Source organism: Thermobia domestica, chromosome 3, assembly GCF_964235325.1.
Source record: "Thermobia domestica chromosome 3, izTheDome1.hap1.1, whole genome shotgun sequence".
In the NCBI taxonomy this organism is placed as follows: Eukaryota; Metazoa; Arthropoda; class Insecta; order Zygentoma; family Lepismatidae; genus Thermobia; species Thermobia domestica.
In genome coordinates, this window is record NC_137456.1 from 20,518,437 (window position 1) to 20,535,104 (window position 16,668).

A 16,668-nucleotide genomic window follows, 5' to 3' on the forward strand; every position below is an offset into this window, starting at 1 on the left:
TTAATAGACCTCGGCTAGTTGGGGGCTTCGCCACTAGACCACCGTTACTAGGGCCTCGCACCTCAAAAGCCTCTAATCATAATCAATTTAAAAAGAAATGTCTGGGGATTTGCCCTTAGACCCTCTGATATCTCATTTGATCGGCCTATGACCTCGTATCTCGTAAACCTACAACCATACCGAATCTCAGTTCAAATATCAAGTTGTATGTAATATCCGGTATCCCGAGATATACCGAATTTCAGTGCGAGTACATGGGGGCTTTCCCCCCAGCCCACACATTTGCTCGGTCTACGGCCTCGCACATCATATGCCTGCAAACATAACGAATTTTTAAGGGGGCGTGGTGGCTCAGTGATAGAGCGTTCACCTCCGGTGCTGGGGGTCCCTGGTTCGATCCCAGCTCGCGCCGTGTGGACTTTGTTTTGGACAAACACCGTGCTCGTGGGCTTTCTCGGGGTTTTCCCGTTTCCTCCCACTTTCTTCATTCCACCATTTCATTTATTTCTTATAATCACCGTCTCCTTTAGCCTAACCGGGATAAGCGTGGGACTTAAAACTCAAGGATTTCATTTCATAACGAATTTTTGTTCAAATAACAAGTTTCATTTCTATAACATTCCAGGATTCCGAGATATAAAAGTCTTTTCTCCCCGTCAATTTTCTTCCCTTCTAAGACATACATTAAAAAAAAAAAAAAAAAAAACGCTGAAGTACATACCTAATTATTTCAAATGAAAAGTCCAAATACCAAATTCTATGCTCCTAACCTTCAGAGGTTCCCAGATATCGACATGTTATTATAATAATTACAATCCCCACCCTCTTTCTTTTCCATCTCTTTTCTTTTCCTTTTTACTATAACGTCAAAAAACACTGAAACACATGTCAAATTATTTTCAATGAGAAATATAAATACCAAATTTCTAGTCTCTAACCTCAAAGGATTGAACATATTAATAAAATAATTGTAATCCCCACTTAATTTTCTTCTCGCCCTTTTTCTTCCCTTCTGGAGCACATATAAAAAAAAACGTTGAAATACGTATCTATTTATTTTAAGTGAAAAGTCCAAATATCAAATTCCATGTTTCTAAACCTTTAAGTTTCCGAGATATAGACATATTATTATACTAATTGCAATAATTGCTATTACCACCCCTTCTTTTACTTTCTACATCTTCTCTGCCCCTTCTTTTACTTTCTACATCTTCTCTGTCCCTTCTAATTTAAATATCAAAAAACACTTAAACAAGTATCAAATTATTTTCAATGAGAAACCCAAATACCAAATTTGAAGTATCTAACGTCAAGAATCATCAATATTTTCCACCCCATTTTCCCCCTTCCTCGTCGAATTTCCCAAAGTCCTTCCTTAGTGGTATCCTACGTCACAAAGCCTATAAACTGTCCAAATTTCAAATTTGTAGCTTAAACGATTTGGCCTGTACGATGATCTGTCACTCACTCAGGACTTTGCCCTTTTTATATAGAGAGATTTAAGATTTTATAGGAAAGCCATGGATTTTGTTCTAAGGCCGCCAGTGTCTTAGAAATGTAATAGCTTTGCTATAAACATTAAGCAATCAACTGACTGATCTGCGTCTATATGTATTATGTAAAATACCGCTTATGATATTTATTTTGCTCGTAATAAAAAAAAAAAAAAAAATAGAAACGATGAAAATTCAAAGACATCCATGATTTTAGCGTAATACTGCAGGAGTTCAGATCATTGGATTAATCATAAAAGCCGACTGTATCAGATAGACTACATTAATTTCCAATGTGGCACAAAGAAAATATGCAGCATTACTATGCAGTTTTTCAACGTTTTAACTCATTCTGAAAATATTATCATAGGTCTCACAAACAATCGAATTTTAATCCTAACTTGATTAATATAGTATAACAAAAGGCAGATCTATACAACTACTGACTTGAGATGAAAGTGGCATACTTGTAGTACGTTTAAAGATATACTAAAGACTAAATGATGGATGGGGTGTGCGCAACAGTGGTCTAACCCCGAAAAATGTGAAAATGAGATTTTGATGTAATCTTTTCTCATTTGAATTGAATTGTCTTCCCACTGAGTTAGATAAAATTCACCTAGTAAATTTTATACATATGGATATTTTAGTTCTGGGTCTCAATCTAAGGCCTAAAATATTCAAAACAGGAGTCCGAATCTGAACTTCGAAATTCCGGATCCAAGATCCGAAACTTCGGATCCGGATCCAAGATCCGAAATTCCGGATCCGGATCCAAGATCCGAAATTCCGGATCCGGATCCAAGATCCGGATATCCGGATCCGGATCCAAGATCCGAAACTTCGGATCCGGATCCGGATCCAAGATCCGAAATTTCGGATCCGGATCCGAGATCCGGATCTTATAGGATCCGGATCCGGATCTTACAGGATCCGGATATCCGAGATCCGGATCCGTCTGGCCATCCCTAGTTAAAACCCTTAAAGTTTTAGATAAAGTGCGAGGCGGCGGTAGTAGCCATGTCCTCAAGTACACTAAAAAATGGGGGAAACAGGAAAATGTATTAAACTGAAAATGGTTTACACTGAAATAAAACGTGGTTATGCCGCAGCACGACCAAAATGACGTTGGTCGGAAATCCGAAATCGCCTCGTGTTAGGCAAAATAGTAAGGTAAAAGAATTGTAGAAAAAGTGTGACGATGCACAAAACATTTCTTGAAGATAAACTCATAACACAAAAATTTGAGCTTGAGACGAACCAACCAACCCCGACGTCAGATCCGTCCGAACTCCCATAGAATGTTGTAGAAAATCACTTACAAGATGTGAAATAGTTTTTATTGGACTGTTTGTTTGACATCTGCACACATACAACATTTTTATGATTGCTATTGTATTATACTAAACAAAATCGCAAATGTTGAGACTCATTGATGCAAACCATTACTGAAGGTGCTCGCATGATTTAAAAGCATAAATTTTTCATAGTTAAAGGATAGATTCGGGACATATAAACATAAACATTTATTGTATGAAACAGTTCTCTTTCGTTATTACTCATATCGCATTCAGTCGAGTCGAGAAGGGTGTTCGGCAGGTTCAGGGCGGTGTTGAACGTTTGAATTGCGAGGTGTCATTGGAAATAGTGATACGGAGGAAACTCCTTTATATATTAAAGTGAATCATACACTTTTTTGATATTATTTTATATCAAGAAAATGCTGAAATACTGAAAAATAGGATTTGGAGAATTGAAACCCCACAAAACGTTTTAATTTGGTGGAATTAGTAAGTGTTGCGAAATAATTCCTATTCTTTTGTTAGAATAGGTATACGTGCAGGATGAGAATAGAGGAGCATACCTGTATTTATAATAAATATTGTATTTAATTTTTCTTGTGTCTTGAAAATTGGGCTTGGCTAATTTGAAAATTATGTAGCGGTAATGAATAATGCTAGAAGGAAAGTATAATATACATTTTATTTATTAAGGGCGATGAGTAATCAAAGTAATAATACTGTAGGTTTACTATAGTCTTCTGTAAAAGTATGTAGAGAAAGAGGTTATAGTTAAGAAGCCGCGCTTCCTGCTTAGGAAAGGACGAGAAACCTCACACTTTTAGGAATTATTTATTGAATATCTAGTTACTTTAAAGTGGTCCTAGTTATTGATGAGAGCTCGAGCGTGTATTGTAAAGTTTACCCAAGATTGGAATTCACATACTGAACTATCCATACTGTGTGCAGTGCTTCTAATGGGAATTGGGTTTTATTCCGCAGATGTGAGCCAAAAGTACTCAAAAATTGAAAAATTAGAGTAGAGTAGTGAAATGGTTTCGGATATTATATCATTATCATGATCATCGTGGAGTGAAAAATTCAGTATTACTCTTGTGTAGCGTTCTTGTTCGCGCAATGCTCCCTACTGATACGCGCTATTGCGTGACTTATCTGCTATGCCATTGTGGTGTACCAGTTAACTGGAGTTCGTACATTTCAGTGCCAATTAGCACAGGTTGGTTATACATCTCGGGAATTGTAATGGTACTGACAAATTATTTGATATTCTTCCTTAATCACCTTCAGTAATTTCCTTGGCTTAAGTTTAGAGTTGCCCCTCCAGTCTGAAGATGCCCTTGTACTTTGCAACATACAAAAAACAATGATTAAAGTATTAAAAATTGTTACATTTCACGTAACTTCAGTACTCGTTGGCTTCACAAAAATTTAAAAGGTTTTCTTCATTAATTTTGCGCATCCGTTACACCTGTTCGCCATATTTTACAACTACCATGCTGCTGAAACCTTCCGCATCCGGTAAATAGTACTAACTTCCACATATCTTTTCTCGCATTAAACATAACTCTCCTGCCGAACTTACATTCCTAAACATCAAATAAAATCTTTAAATTATCATTTCTTACCTCATTTCTCCTGTAAATTTTCCTGATTTTTATAAAAAGCGGAGGGGTAACTCTAAACTTAACCCATTTCCTTAAATATAACTGTGAAGTAAAGTTTATGAGTGATATTTCATTTTCTACATGGATCTAAAGTAAATCACAACCTCCATCTGTAGTACTTCTCTCGAAACTTATTCCTGCTAGTAGGTATAGGAACGTGGGTAATTGTTTAGTAATGGGGAGCACAAAACTAAAGAGAAATCAACGTGCTCTGCGGAGCTCTAACCTGCCTTCACTCGCTCACGCTCTCTTGGCAATGCTGTGAATTAGATGTTACTAACCTAACCTAACCTAACCGAATTTGAATATCGCAAAACAAAAAGAAAAAATCGATAAAAAAAAACTGGGCCCCCAAAGCTAAACAATAGCCGGAACGTGTTTCGTTACGTAGTAAAATGTAAAATAATGTAAAATGGTTAATAGTCCTGAGTTAGGTTCCCGGTGTGAAAAGATGAACATATGGACGCATTATTGGGGTTCGGATTCCACCTTAAACTGTAGGGCCATGTTCCATAGAGTTTCGGTGCTGAAAAAGGTGCTAAACAGATAACGTACAGAAAGAACACTCATCAACCGTATTCTCTATCTGCATGAAGACATTTTTCTAAATCCGTCATTACAGTTTGTAGCTTAACATAATTCTGTTCTGTGTGTTGTGTTTATTTATTTCTATTTGTTTGTTTCGTTTAGTGGACTTTCAGATTGTAACGTAATATATAACAGGTTTCTTTGTACTGTTGTGTTTCGTCTCTTAAAAAATTTGTTATTGTTTCCTTACATAATTATTATTATGTTAAATGAAATGGTTGGGATCTGTTAACAGATTTATTATATTGATAATGAACAGATAAAATACAAAGTCACATTCTGCCTTTTCGCTATTATAGGCACAGTTATAGACACTACTTAATTATTTATATATATGTGCCATTAGCATTAGCAGATATCTTTTAAACAAACACATTAATAAATGGGAGCCAACTTGAGATTTGCATTCTCAAAACAAATGTACTATTCAATCATGATAATTACACAAATTATAAATCTGAATGCTCAGTAGTATAAGTGAAGCCTGTTGTTGGAAGACCTACCAACAATCTGGCATAGCAAATGTCATCATAACAAATAAGCAGTTAGGAGAATAAGGACAACTTACTGACCAGGAGAGTGTGCTGCCATTCTTGAAAGACTTCGAAGAACCTTGGTTGTCGAATCAACTCGAATCTTACTTCCATCCTTTGTTGTTAAAAGTGAGTCCTTTTATATGATTGTGGCAAGACACTTTCCCTTTCACCAAATTGTTTACAAAGATTTATACGTCTGATGAAATATCTGGCTTTCAAAGAGTGTTGCTATTGCCTTTATGTTTAAATGAGTTTTAAAAAAGTTTTAATTATACTCAAATATAATTATCAAATTTATATTAAACAACACAGTTGAATGTCAGAAGTATTATATGCTTTGTACCTTTTCTTTGTCAAACAAAAAAATATGAGATATTGGACGTATTGCTAGTTGTATAACAGCGATCCAAGTTTCTTTCTTGTTAAGATATCCAGCTTTGATAGGAGATTCTGGGATGTATTCCACATATATGACTCAGTGGTAGAGCGTTCACCTCTGGTGCTTGGGGTCCCGGGTTCGATCCCAGCCCCCGCCAAGTGAACTTTGTGGTGGACAAACACCGTGTGCGTGGGTTTTCTCGGGGTTCTCCCGTTTCCTCCCACTTTCTTCATTCCACCATTTCATTCATTACTCATCATCACCGTCTCCTTTAGCCTAACCGGCATAACCGTGGGACGTAAAACTCAAAGATTTCATTTCATTTCATTTTTCCACATATATGAGTGAGAATGTTTCACGTAACAAATTGCTTTAAAATGTAATATCTCACCCTTTGCTACTCTACATAGTTAATTTCGTTATTTTATGTCCTGGATGCCAACCATGCATTTTCACTTAGTCGTTATGGGTGTAAATACAGCGTCCGGTTTACGGTGTAAAAGCTGCAATTCAAGAAAATACCAACAAATCTGTGCTAGGATGCCACTAAAACAAATTGCATCTAACCGAGCCCGTTCGGGAGCTGCTTGCGTAAAAAGCTGGTACATCAGCGACGGTTGGTATGCACGTAAACGAGCATTTTGATTTCAAATGCTTCCACAGTGAACGGAAAGAGAACGATGCGATATCCGAAACCATTTCAGTATTGTGATTCTTCCATGAGCGTTTCAGTTTTTGAGTATTTTTAGCGCACATTGAGGAAGAAAACCCGGAATTAATTTTTTTGCTCTTCTTGTTAGATCCAGGAGGGGAGAGTTTTTGTTAGGTTTGGTTCTTTTGCTAAGTTAAATAATAGTACTGCCTGATACCGCTCTTTCTTTATCACTGGAGTTACGAGACGCTTTCGGAAAGTAACCTACGATTGGTCACTGGGCTTGAAGTAGTTAGTGCAGCGCTATCATTTTTTTGTACACAGACGTGTGCGGTAGATCAGTCTGCATCTAGCCGTGGTAGAGGGAAGGTTGTCTGATCACTAGTTCCACTTTTGTAACGTCTCAAAATGTGTGCTGCAATACAAAACCCCGCCAAGTGCGAGATGCGAGCTGTTATATGTTTTCTTACGACAAAACAATATTCGGCCCCAGCAGCTATTCATCGGGAACTTTGTGCCGTGTATGGACCAAGTGTGATGAGTGAACAAGTTGTTCGTGAATGGGTTCGTTCATTTAAAAGTGGACGAACAAACATTCATGACGAAGAGAGGAGTGGCAGGCCATCAGTGGTCAATGATGAACTCGTTCAGAAAATTAATGGAAAAATTCGTGAAAATCGACGTTTCATAATCTCGGAGCTTTCTGAGGAATTTACACAAATTTCCAGGACTGTGTTATATGATGTAGTGACACATAGGTTAGGCTACAGGAAGTATTGTGGCTCAAAAACAAGTGGGAGATTTTTATGCTGATGGAATTTCTAAGCTAGTACAGACATATGATAAGTGCTTGAATATTAATGAGAACTATGTTGAAAAATAGAGCAAAGAAGTAGTTTTCAGATGTATATAATAAGTTCTTCTCATTTATTGGTGTTTCTTTTTTAACCAATCGGAGGTTACTTTCCGAACGGCTCTCATATATACTGTATAATGCATCAATACAGGAGTATCTAAATTAAAATTAAGTAGGCTACTAACCTTGTTTTCTAAACAATGTATTATATTTATTAAATTATTTCAACATTCTTTGAAATCTTCGTCAATAACTTTCTTTCTACTGCTGTGTTTTTTGTTCAGTGGGCTGTGCATAAGTTTTGGAAGTCTTATGAAACGGCTATGTCCGTTGGTCTGTCTTGTCATTCTTAGACTAGATCAGACCAAAAACTGTAAAAGAGTTATCGAGAAGGTTTTTTTTTTTTGGGGGGGGGGGAATCAATTCAGCGTCTCAAGAGAACATACCATTACCAAGCACAACATTCTACCAAAAACCGGAAGTAGCTGAAATTTTATAGTACTCTAGTTTCAATACTTATTTTCATAGAGCAAGGGTGGTAAAATATATCGGGAAACCGTTTCTTGCAATCGAAATGAAATGAAAATGAAATATTTTGAGTTTTACGTCCTTTGGTTATGCCGGCTAGGCTAAAGGAGACAGTGATGATGAGAAATGAACGCAGTGGTGCAAGGAAACGGGAGAACCTCGAGAAACCCCACGCACACGTTTTTGTCCACAACAAAGCTCACTTGGCTCGAACTGACAGGTAACGGACATGAACATTTCATCCGGACATCCGAATCGAACCTAGTTCATTCGATAAACATAACAAACATACGTTCATGCACAAAAAATTAGGTGCCATGGACAACGGAGTAAGTCCCTAGGGCCCATTAACCCTGTTAGTATGAAGAAAATCGTAGACTCGCAGTGAAATAGCTATTGCATCAACACTATGGCTTATAGTTCATTCTCTTCAGCATGAAACAAGTTTTCCAGAGATACTATGTATTGGGGCCCATAAATGTACTTGAACAGGAAAAATTGGGAGAATGTCGGGAAAATTCCCTCCAGAAATCCCTACCATAAATTTTGGTCCCCTCTGGAGTGGCCCTGGATAAAAGCACACGATCCAAATGTATTTCTGAAAATCTATACGGGTTAGGAAAGAGTGTACCAAATTTTGTATTGATAGACGGAATAGATATGAGGGGAAAAATGTATACTGTTATACAAGGTTTCCCTCATGTCTTTTCCATCAATACATAGCATCTCTGGAAAGCTTGTTTCATGCTGAAGAGACTTAACTATAAATCATGACTTTCCTATGAACAGTGTTGATGCAATAGCTATTTCACTGCGTGTTTAGGATTTTCTTCATACTAACAGGGTTAGTGGGCCCCAGAGACTTACTCCGTTGTTCATGGCACGTATTTTTTTGTGCATGAACATATTTTCGTTGTGTTTATCGAATGAACTAGGATTGATTCGGATGTCTGGATGAAATGCTCATGTCCTTTCCTTGTGAGATCGAACCAGGGACCTCATGCACCAGAGGTGAACGCTCTACCACTGAGTCACCGTGCAATCGAATCATCGTCCCAAGAATAGGTATCGTTTCCTCCGTTAACCGTCTATTCACACCGGAAGTACTTCGATTTAATCACTTCCGGTTTCAACATAATCTACCTTGTTCGTAAGCCGCCTATAGTCTCTTTGAAATCTGACATGGTGGGAGACGAACTGAGGGATACTGGGTAAACGGTATTTGGCCCCCATGAAAGGGTTCTCTTCAAACGTTAACCTCTGAAGTTTTACTTGTTGGAGATCTTAATTCTTATTACCGTCTTTTTCTTGTTATATATTTTTTGCGTTGTTACTATTAGTACTATTTATTGTCTTTGTTACTAATCTTTCTGTTTATTGTTATTGATATGTATTGACTAGCATCAATTACCTGGTTTGTTGGGTTAAATTAAGAAAAAATACTAATATGTTCCGTTGATTAGTCACTTTTTACTATTACTAAAGCGCTCTCTGGTATTGGCCATTTTTGATCATTTTTATATTTCTCTCCCCTCCTCCTCTCCCATGGTGCGTGGCTGACCCCGAAAACTATTATTCGGCACTAATATCGGTCATTTCCGAGGATTTTATATATATGTTGCAGGACACGGCACATCGGAAGTGCCACTTTCCATCTCAGCGACCCCGATGGCTATGGATTGGACACTAATACTGATCATTATATATATATAATCTTCCCCTCCCCCAAGTTTCGGAACTAAATTTGGATATAAACAGCATCGAAAGTGTCACTGTTCTTCTCAGCGTCCCCAAAAACTATAGATTCGAAACTAATATCGGTCATTTATCATTTTTAAAATGTCTCATCTATGTTGAAAATTCGGTCGAGATCAGTCGGATGTTCAAGAGTGATGAAGTCACAAAGACAGTCACTTTAATTTATTTATTTTTTACATATATATATATATATCCTCCCACCCTACGTTTCACAGTCAAAGTAAGATGATAAAAACCAATCCAGGCCCAAACCTCATCCATTCACCGCCAAAGTAAGATGATAAACCATTCCAGGCCCAGACCTCATCTATATTGAAAATTTGATCGAGGTCGATTGAATGGTTCAAGAGTTACTAAGTTTTATTTATTTTTTTATATCTCCTTGCTTTCCTCCCCTCCCCTAAGTTCTACCGTCAAATTGATATGATTAAAACCATGCCAGGCCCGAACCTCATCTATGTGAAAAATTTAATCGAGATTTGTCGGGTGGTTCAAGAGATTAGGAGAGCTCTCCGTGGCTAAGCGGTTAGCATACGCACCATTGGCGTGGGAGGCCCGGGTTCGATTCCCGGCAGGAGCTCATGTGGTTCGGATTCCACGTTAATCAGTAGGTCCACATCTCATATAGCCTCGCTGCTGAACGGGACGTTAATCTCAAATTCAACTCAACTCAAGAGATTAGGAGTCACAATCATAGTCACTTTCAACTTTATAATATAGATTTCAGCGAATAGTTGTAGATGTATTAGTACAAGTTTGAATATTGCATTCGTATAGTTTGTAAGTCTACCGTAGTTTCACCCTATGAAATAAAACTCACGATTATTATTATTAAAAGGTGCATGACTGTGTGTTTGCAGGTCTGATGATGCCTGATGCCGAGAACCTTCCTCTTCGCTATTAACAATGGAGGGCGAGTCTTCACTCTTTCGACTTCGGACAATAAATGGACAGAACTTCCGTATTTGGGAATAGAATTCAAACATCTTTCAGCCATATCTCATTTTGTTTGGGCTATCGGTGGAGATAGACAAGTATACGTTTACGTCTACGGATTGGAAATTCCAATCCGCGTGAAAGAAGAATCTTACGAGAATCAGGTAAGTTAAATTATGTGTCAGTAGCAGTTGAGAATAAATTGCTCTATTGTTCTTTTGTCAGTTCATTCGTAACTTGAAATAAATAAGTACATTAGAAACCCTCTAATCCATCACCTTTAGGACTGAGGATATGGTCGGAAGGCAAAAAGGGTTTGATTATCAGAAAATACAGAAAAATACGAGTTTACAATAAAATGAACGATATCTAAACTAAAAAATGACTGTATTGTTCTCCACAGTAAAAATATTGCAAAAAGCCACATAAAAACTGTTCTGTTATTATTGTAAAGAGCAATACATACTGCATGTACAGTATTTACTAGGAAAACCTATAGTATAACGAACACAGAAGAACAATGTCGTAAAACCAACGAAAAGTAAGCACTGAAAAGTGCACAGTACAGGGTGCCGCGGTGGCTCAGTGGTAGAGCGTTCACCTCTTGTGCACGGAGTCCTTGGTTAAATCCCAGCTCGCGCCCAGTGAACTTTGTGGAGGACAAACAGCGTGTATGTGAGTTTCCTCGAGGTTCTCCCGTTTCCTTCCACTTTCTTCATTTTACTATTTCATTCATCTCTCATCACCACCGTCTCCTGTAGCCTACCTGACATACCCGTGGGACGTAAAACTTAAAGATTTCATTATATGCACAGCACAATGCGGAAAACGCGCGTAAGGGAAGAAACGACACAAGAGAGAGGGATCACTAAAGCGGACAAGCGGTAACAGCAAGTAAACACCAGTGCCGCAACGGCAGTAAACGACGATAGGTTTCCTGAGTCACCCGACGAGTCCGGCTCGAGCACGGTCGATTCAACCGGAGTGGCGGACCAGACGAGGCCGGACAAGAGAGGTTCTACTGTATAGTGAATATCTGCGTGTAAAAGACACAAAATTTCTGTTTGGAGCTGACTGGGCCTTGTGAAAGAAATAGAAACATATTTACCTTGTATAGTCCGCAACAAGAAACCTGCAACATGAATATGTGAGTTTATTGTGAAACGACGAAGTCTTTTGCTGCAAAATAAGTGTGCAGGGGAGGACGCCAAGTTTCTCCTGGGGTGATTCGTTATGTGGATTCTCTGCGTTGTTAGGCGTAGTTTCACAATAAACTTACTCGTAGCAGGATTTTTTGCTGTGGACTGTACATTCGATTTCGATACTTATAGAAAGACTTCGCATAATAAATGAGTCAAAAGTAATTTATAAAGATCTCCAAGCACCTGAAGCTGGTTGGGAGGAGCTTGGTTTGTGACAATGTGCACAACGTGGAATTTGAAGTTTAAATTTTTCCATTTCCTTTTTCATTCTTCGTTTCCCTTACTCAAACACTTCAGGAAGGTGAAAGACTATTTGAAAATGGAAGATATTTTACTTTTTAGATTTGTCGAATACAAACTCATTTTGTTTCATTTTATCGTTCTATTTCCCGTATAAATTAGTATTTCAGATCCTAATTATTACATTAACACTAGAACGGCGGTGTTTTTGATACTCCCTAGAACGGCGGGAGTGGGTCAAAAATGACCCGTTCCAATTTTATTAAATATTTGTATTGTAAACCACTAACATTTATTGCATAATAAAACGTGACTTTCATTCAATAAAACAAAAAACTTCTTTGAACTCTAGCTTAATATTTATTGATCAATGTGTTTTTTGCCAATAATACAAATTTAAGAAACATGCTATTTTCTATGAATATAATATTATTAGAATGATATTATTGAATGTATTATATACAATGTCAGTTTATTATATAGTAATGTTATATATCATTCTAATTCCTACATAGGTATTATACTTAGATAGTTTGTTCAAGCGCATGACCTAACTGAACTAAACTAACCTAATCTGCACACATCTAAACTTGCAGTCTTACACAGAACAAAGTTCAGTCACTCCTCTACAAGGAGAAGGGTCATACAAAAACATTGTTCGCAAATAAAAACGTGACGTATTACACAAAAAATATTTTACTAATATGGTTGTAATACGCATCTATACATTTCTATAACTTTCCTCTCCCTATTTAGCATTTGTGGAAACACATAACCTAAAGTAGCATACACAGTCGTAAACTTGCAGTAGTTCAAACCAGAAAAAGTCAGCATTTAGTGATTGTTTTATAAATAGGATATCCTAGCTTCTAATCATGAAAGCTCTGACATGAAAAGAATGGTAAACTACCTGTTCTTTCGAACAACTCCGTTAGAGATTCTACTTCTTTGGTTGAAATATAATTTATCGAAACATACAAGAAAGTAAGTTGTCTCCCATTTAGACCTCTAATCTTTTTGGTTTCGGTAGCTTCGAAATTTCGTGTTATGCCACAGGCTAGTAGTCTAAGAATTCTTGGCAGCGCCGGAAATTGAACTCGGGATCCCTCAATCCGTACTCAGCCACGTTCACCACTAGACCAGCGGGGCGGTCATATAGTAGCGATCACAGTGAGAACTTCGGCTTTCTTCTCCCAACCCGTCTGGTATATAAGAACCTTGTCCCAACCCGTCTGGTCAGCGTGGGAGCAGTAAACCAAGTCCTCCCTCCGGGGAGATGCCTCATCCAATAGTGGATCGAATATGGCTGTGGTTTATTTATTATTATTTATTTGTGCTATAAACGTCTTCTCATGAAACATTTCAACATAGTGATACCAGAAAAAAAACACTAGCTATATATTTTCACAATAGCATGCAATTTGTTTGCAATTTTTGTGTTAAAATGATTGAAATTATTATGAATATTTTGTTACGATGCAAGACATATAATTTGTGTTTAACAATAATAATAATAATAATAATAATAGTCTTACCTATTTTACGACGCTTATTTGCAGAAGTATGGTTTTCTGTGCTTATCTCTTCCTCTTTCAATATTTCATCCGAATCATCATATTCGTTGTTATTCGGCAAGTAGTGTTCATCTGAAGAAATATCAAGGCATTCAGCGTCAGACTCGGCCTCACTTATGTAATTGAAATTTGCAAGTATTTCATCCAGTGTCATCAGTTTCTTGCTCATAATGAGTGTTTGAAATAGCACATCAGTCCGAAAATAATGAGATTCTCCTAATCAACAGACTTTCTAAAGTATTACTAACTCCAACTAAACTGACAAAATTGCTGAGAAGCTGGTCTTGAACACGAGGTGGATTGGGAGAGTATTATGAGAAAGAATAGATAAAGACACTAGCCAGCAGTGTTGCTACAATGCAACAAAATATCACTAACAAAAGAATTGGGTCAAAATTGACCCACGCCGCCGTTCTAGTATAATTGTTTATTATTTCGAAAGGCAAAGTGTGGATAAGCGTGATACTTAGCACAAATATTTCTTCAAGAAAACGAGTAAAAGTCACAAAAATTCGACCCGATTCGTGAGAAAATAGAAAAGTTGTTAAAACGTAAAGTTCGAAATGGGTCAAAAATGACCCAGCCGCCGTTCTAGTGTTAATCCACTAATCTCAACTGAATTGCGGGTAGTCTAGCAAGCTAGGATAATAACTACTCCCACACTCGTATAGAAATGCATGTGGAACCGATTTTTCATGATCTTGGGATCAACTGGATGGATCAACAAACTTGATTCCTAACGTTTGACTCCCTACATCCTGAGCAATATAGATGCTGATCCATTATGTCAGGGTTTCTCAACCTGGGGATCGCGAGAGGGTTTCATGGGGGTCATGAAGATAAGCGGAAGAGATAATTAGAATCTAATACCAGACAATATTTTTAAATATTATTTTGAATTTTGTTCTGATAGGTATATATTTTTGTGTTTTTATTCATATTGTTAAGAACAAAAGAGAAAAAAGTCTACTTAACATTTCCAACAAGTGCAGAGTTGTTTAAAAATCAATTTAAATGAAAGAGATACGATATGAAACTAATGAGAACTGCATATTGAAATACCAGAGAAATACAAATTCAACAAAACCTACATATTGAAATACATTTAAAATTGAAAACTAATGAGATACCTGAGCATGGTGTGATTTCACTAGTGCGGCAATGTCCGGTTCAATCTTCGTGATGCACATTATCAAATCATTTTCAATTGATAAGCAATGTTTTGTCTTTGTTTTAGTATTTACTATGAAAGAAAAAACATTCCGGCCAATGGTATTCATTTTGAAACAACATGACGGAACGGATTCGATATTTGTAATATAAATGAACTGACCAAATTTGGTTTTAATCCCTTCGCTTTTAGGAAAGTTACTGTGTCCACTATATATAAGAAATTGAGATTCTACTATTATAAAAATAGATGGATATCGTGAGATCCTCAATAGGTATATTAAAAACCCCATACAAGCTTAATACAAACCAGAAATTATAAGGGGGTCTTGGGCAAGAGGGTGTGATAAAATGGGGGTAGTGATAAGAATTAGATTGAGAACCATTGCATTAAGTAATTCGTGCAAACAGACAGAATAAATGCTACAGCTCTTTTTAGTGCATTTGATAAGATCATTCATTTTAAATCTATTTTTTACGGTTTATTATTCTTATTTCGATATGGAATCGCTTGAAAGACGGTATCTCAGTAGTAATAGCAGTAAAATCTGTTGTGAGTGCTTCAGACCATGTGTTTGTAGTAAACAGCATCTTATTTGTAGCTTTTCTCAGAATTCTCGCACTGTCTCCCGCGCAACTGCCATTGTCAACCTTATCTCACAGTTGATTGTATACGCGTTTGTGCACGTTATGTTTTTCGTGTGTATATTAGACATTTGCTAAACGTTATGTTTTTCGTGTGTATATTAGACATTTGCTAAACGTTATGTTTTTCGTGTGTATATTAGACATTTGCTAAACGTTATGTTTTTCGTGTGTATATTAGACATTTGCTAAACGTTATGTTTTTCGTGTGTATATTAATTTGCTAAATGTTGTGTTTTTCGTGTGTATATTAGACATTTGCTAAATGTTATGTTTTTCGTGTGTATATTAGACATTTGCTAAACGTTGTTTTTCGTGTGTGTATTAGATATTTGCTAAACGTTATGTCTTTTCGTGTGTATATTAGACATTTGCTAAACGTTATGTATTTCGTGTGTATATTAGACATTTGCTAAACGTTAGGTTTTTCGTGTGTATATTAGACATTTGCTAAACGTTATGTTTTTCGTGTGTATATTAGACATTTGCTAAACGTTGTTTTTCGTGTGTATATTAGACATTTGCTAACTTGGATAGTTTGATTTCGTATTTATTAGAAATGTAAGTTTATAGGCAATAGACAAACGTAAGACTTTTTTTTTTAAGTTGGTAGTCCTTTTGGTTGTTAGCTTACAGAAGGATTTAAAAACGGTATGGTAGCTCAGAATCTTCATATGTTTGGTGACCACTGGTCTAAAGGATATAAGCTCCAGTTGTTAACATTTCGTACGTTTCTTTCTTTTCTCTAGCGTTGGACGCCCTTTGATGGCTTTAGTGATAAGCTGTTACCTACTGACAGATTCCATTACTCGAGCAAAGATGGCACTCGAGATCGAAGCTTTGAGAAAATCCCACTTCCGTCCATGGCGTGGGATTGGGAAGGACCTTGGCACTTAGAATTAACACTAGATGGACATCCACTTGATAATGAGGTTTGTATTATTGTTTGTAATTTCTTTATATTAGTTGTTCATAGATAATAATAAATATTAATATTTAGACGTGAAATGTTATCTACAGTAAAAACTGTTTAAGATGTCCATTGTCGATTGTAGACGAATATATCTAACCTACAAAATAATTCAACAAAATTAGCAGTAAACAGAAAAGAAAATTGTCCACGAAATACATACACAAATTGACAGA

At 36.8% G+C, this 16,668-nt stretch overlaps 1 protein-coding gene across 1 annotated transcript in view; it reads left to right on the plus strand.

Moving 5' to 3' along the window:
- Positions 1-3,040: 3,040 nt before the first annotated feature.
- Pex23 (tectonin beta-propeller repeat-containing peroxin 23) overlaps positions 3,041-16,668 on the plus strand; it is a 118,183-nt gene continuing 104,555 nt past the window's right edge. The window contains exons 1-3 of the mRNA XM_081750542.1: positions 3,041-3,283; positions 10,616-10,855; positions 16,272-16,454. Of these exons, the coding sequence (XP_081606668.1) occupies positions 10,631-10,855; positions 16,272-16,454 (408 nt within the window). The 5' untranslated portion in view covers positions 3,041-3,283; positions 10,616-10,630. The remainder of the gene's footprint in view (positions 3,284-10,615; positions 10,856-16,271; positions 16,455-16,668) is intronic.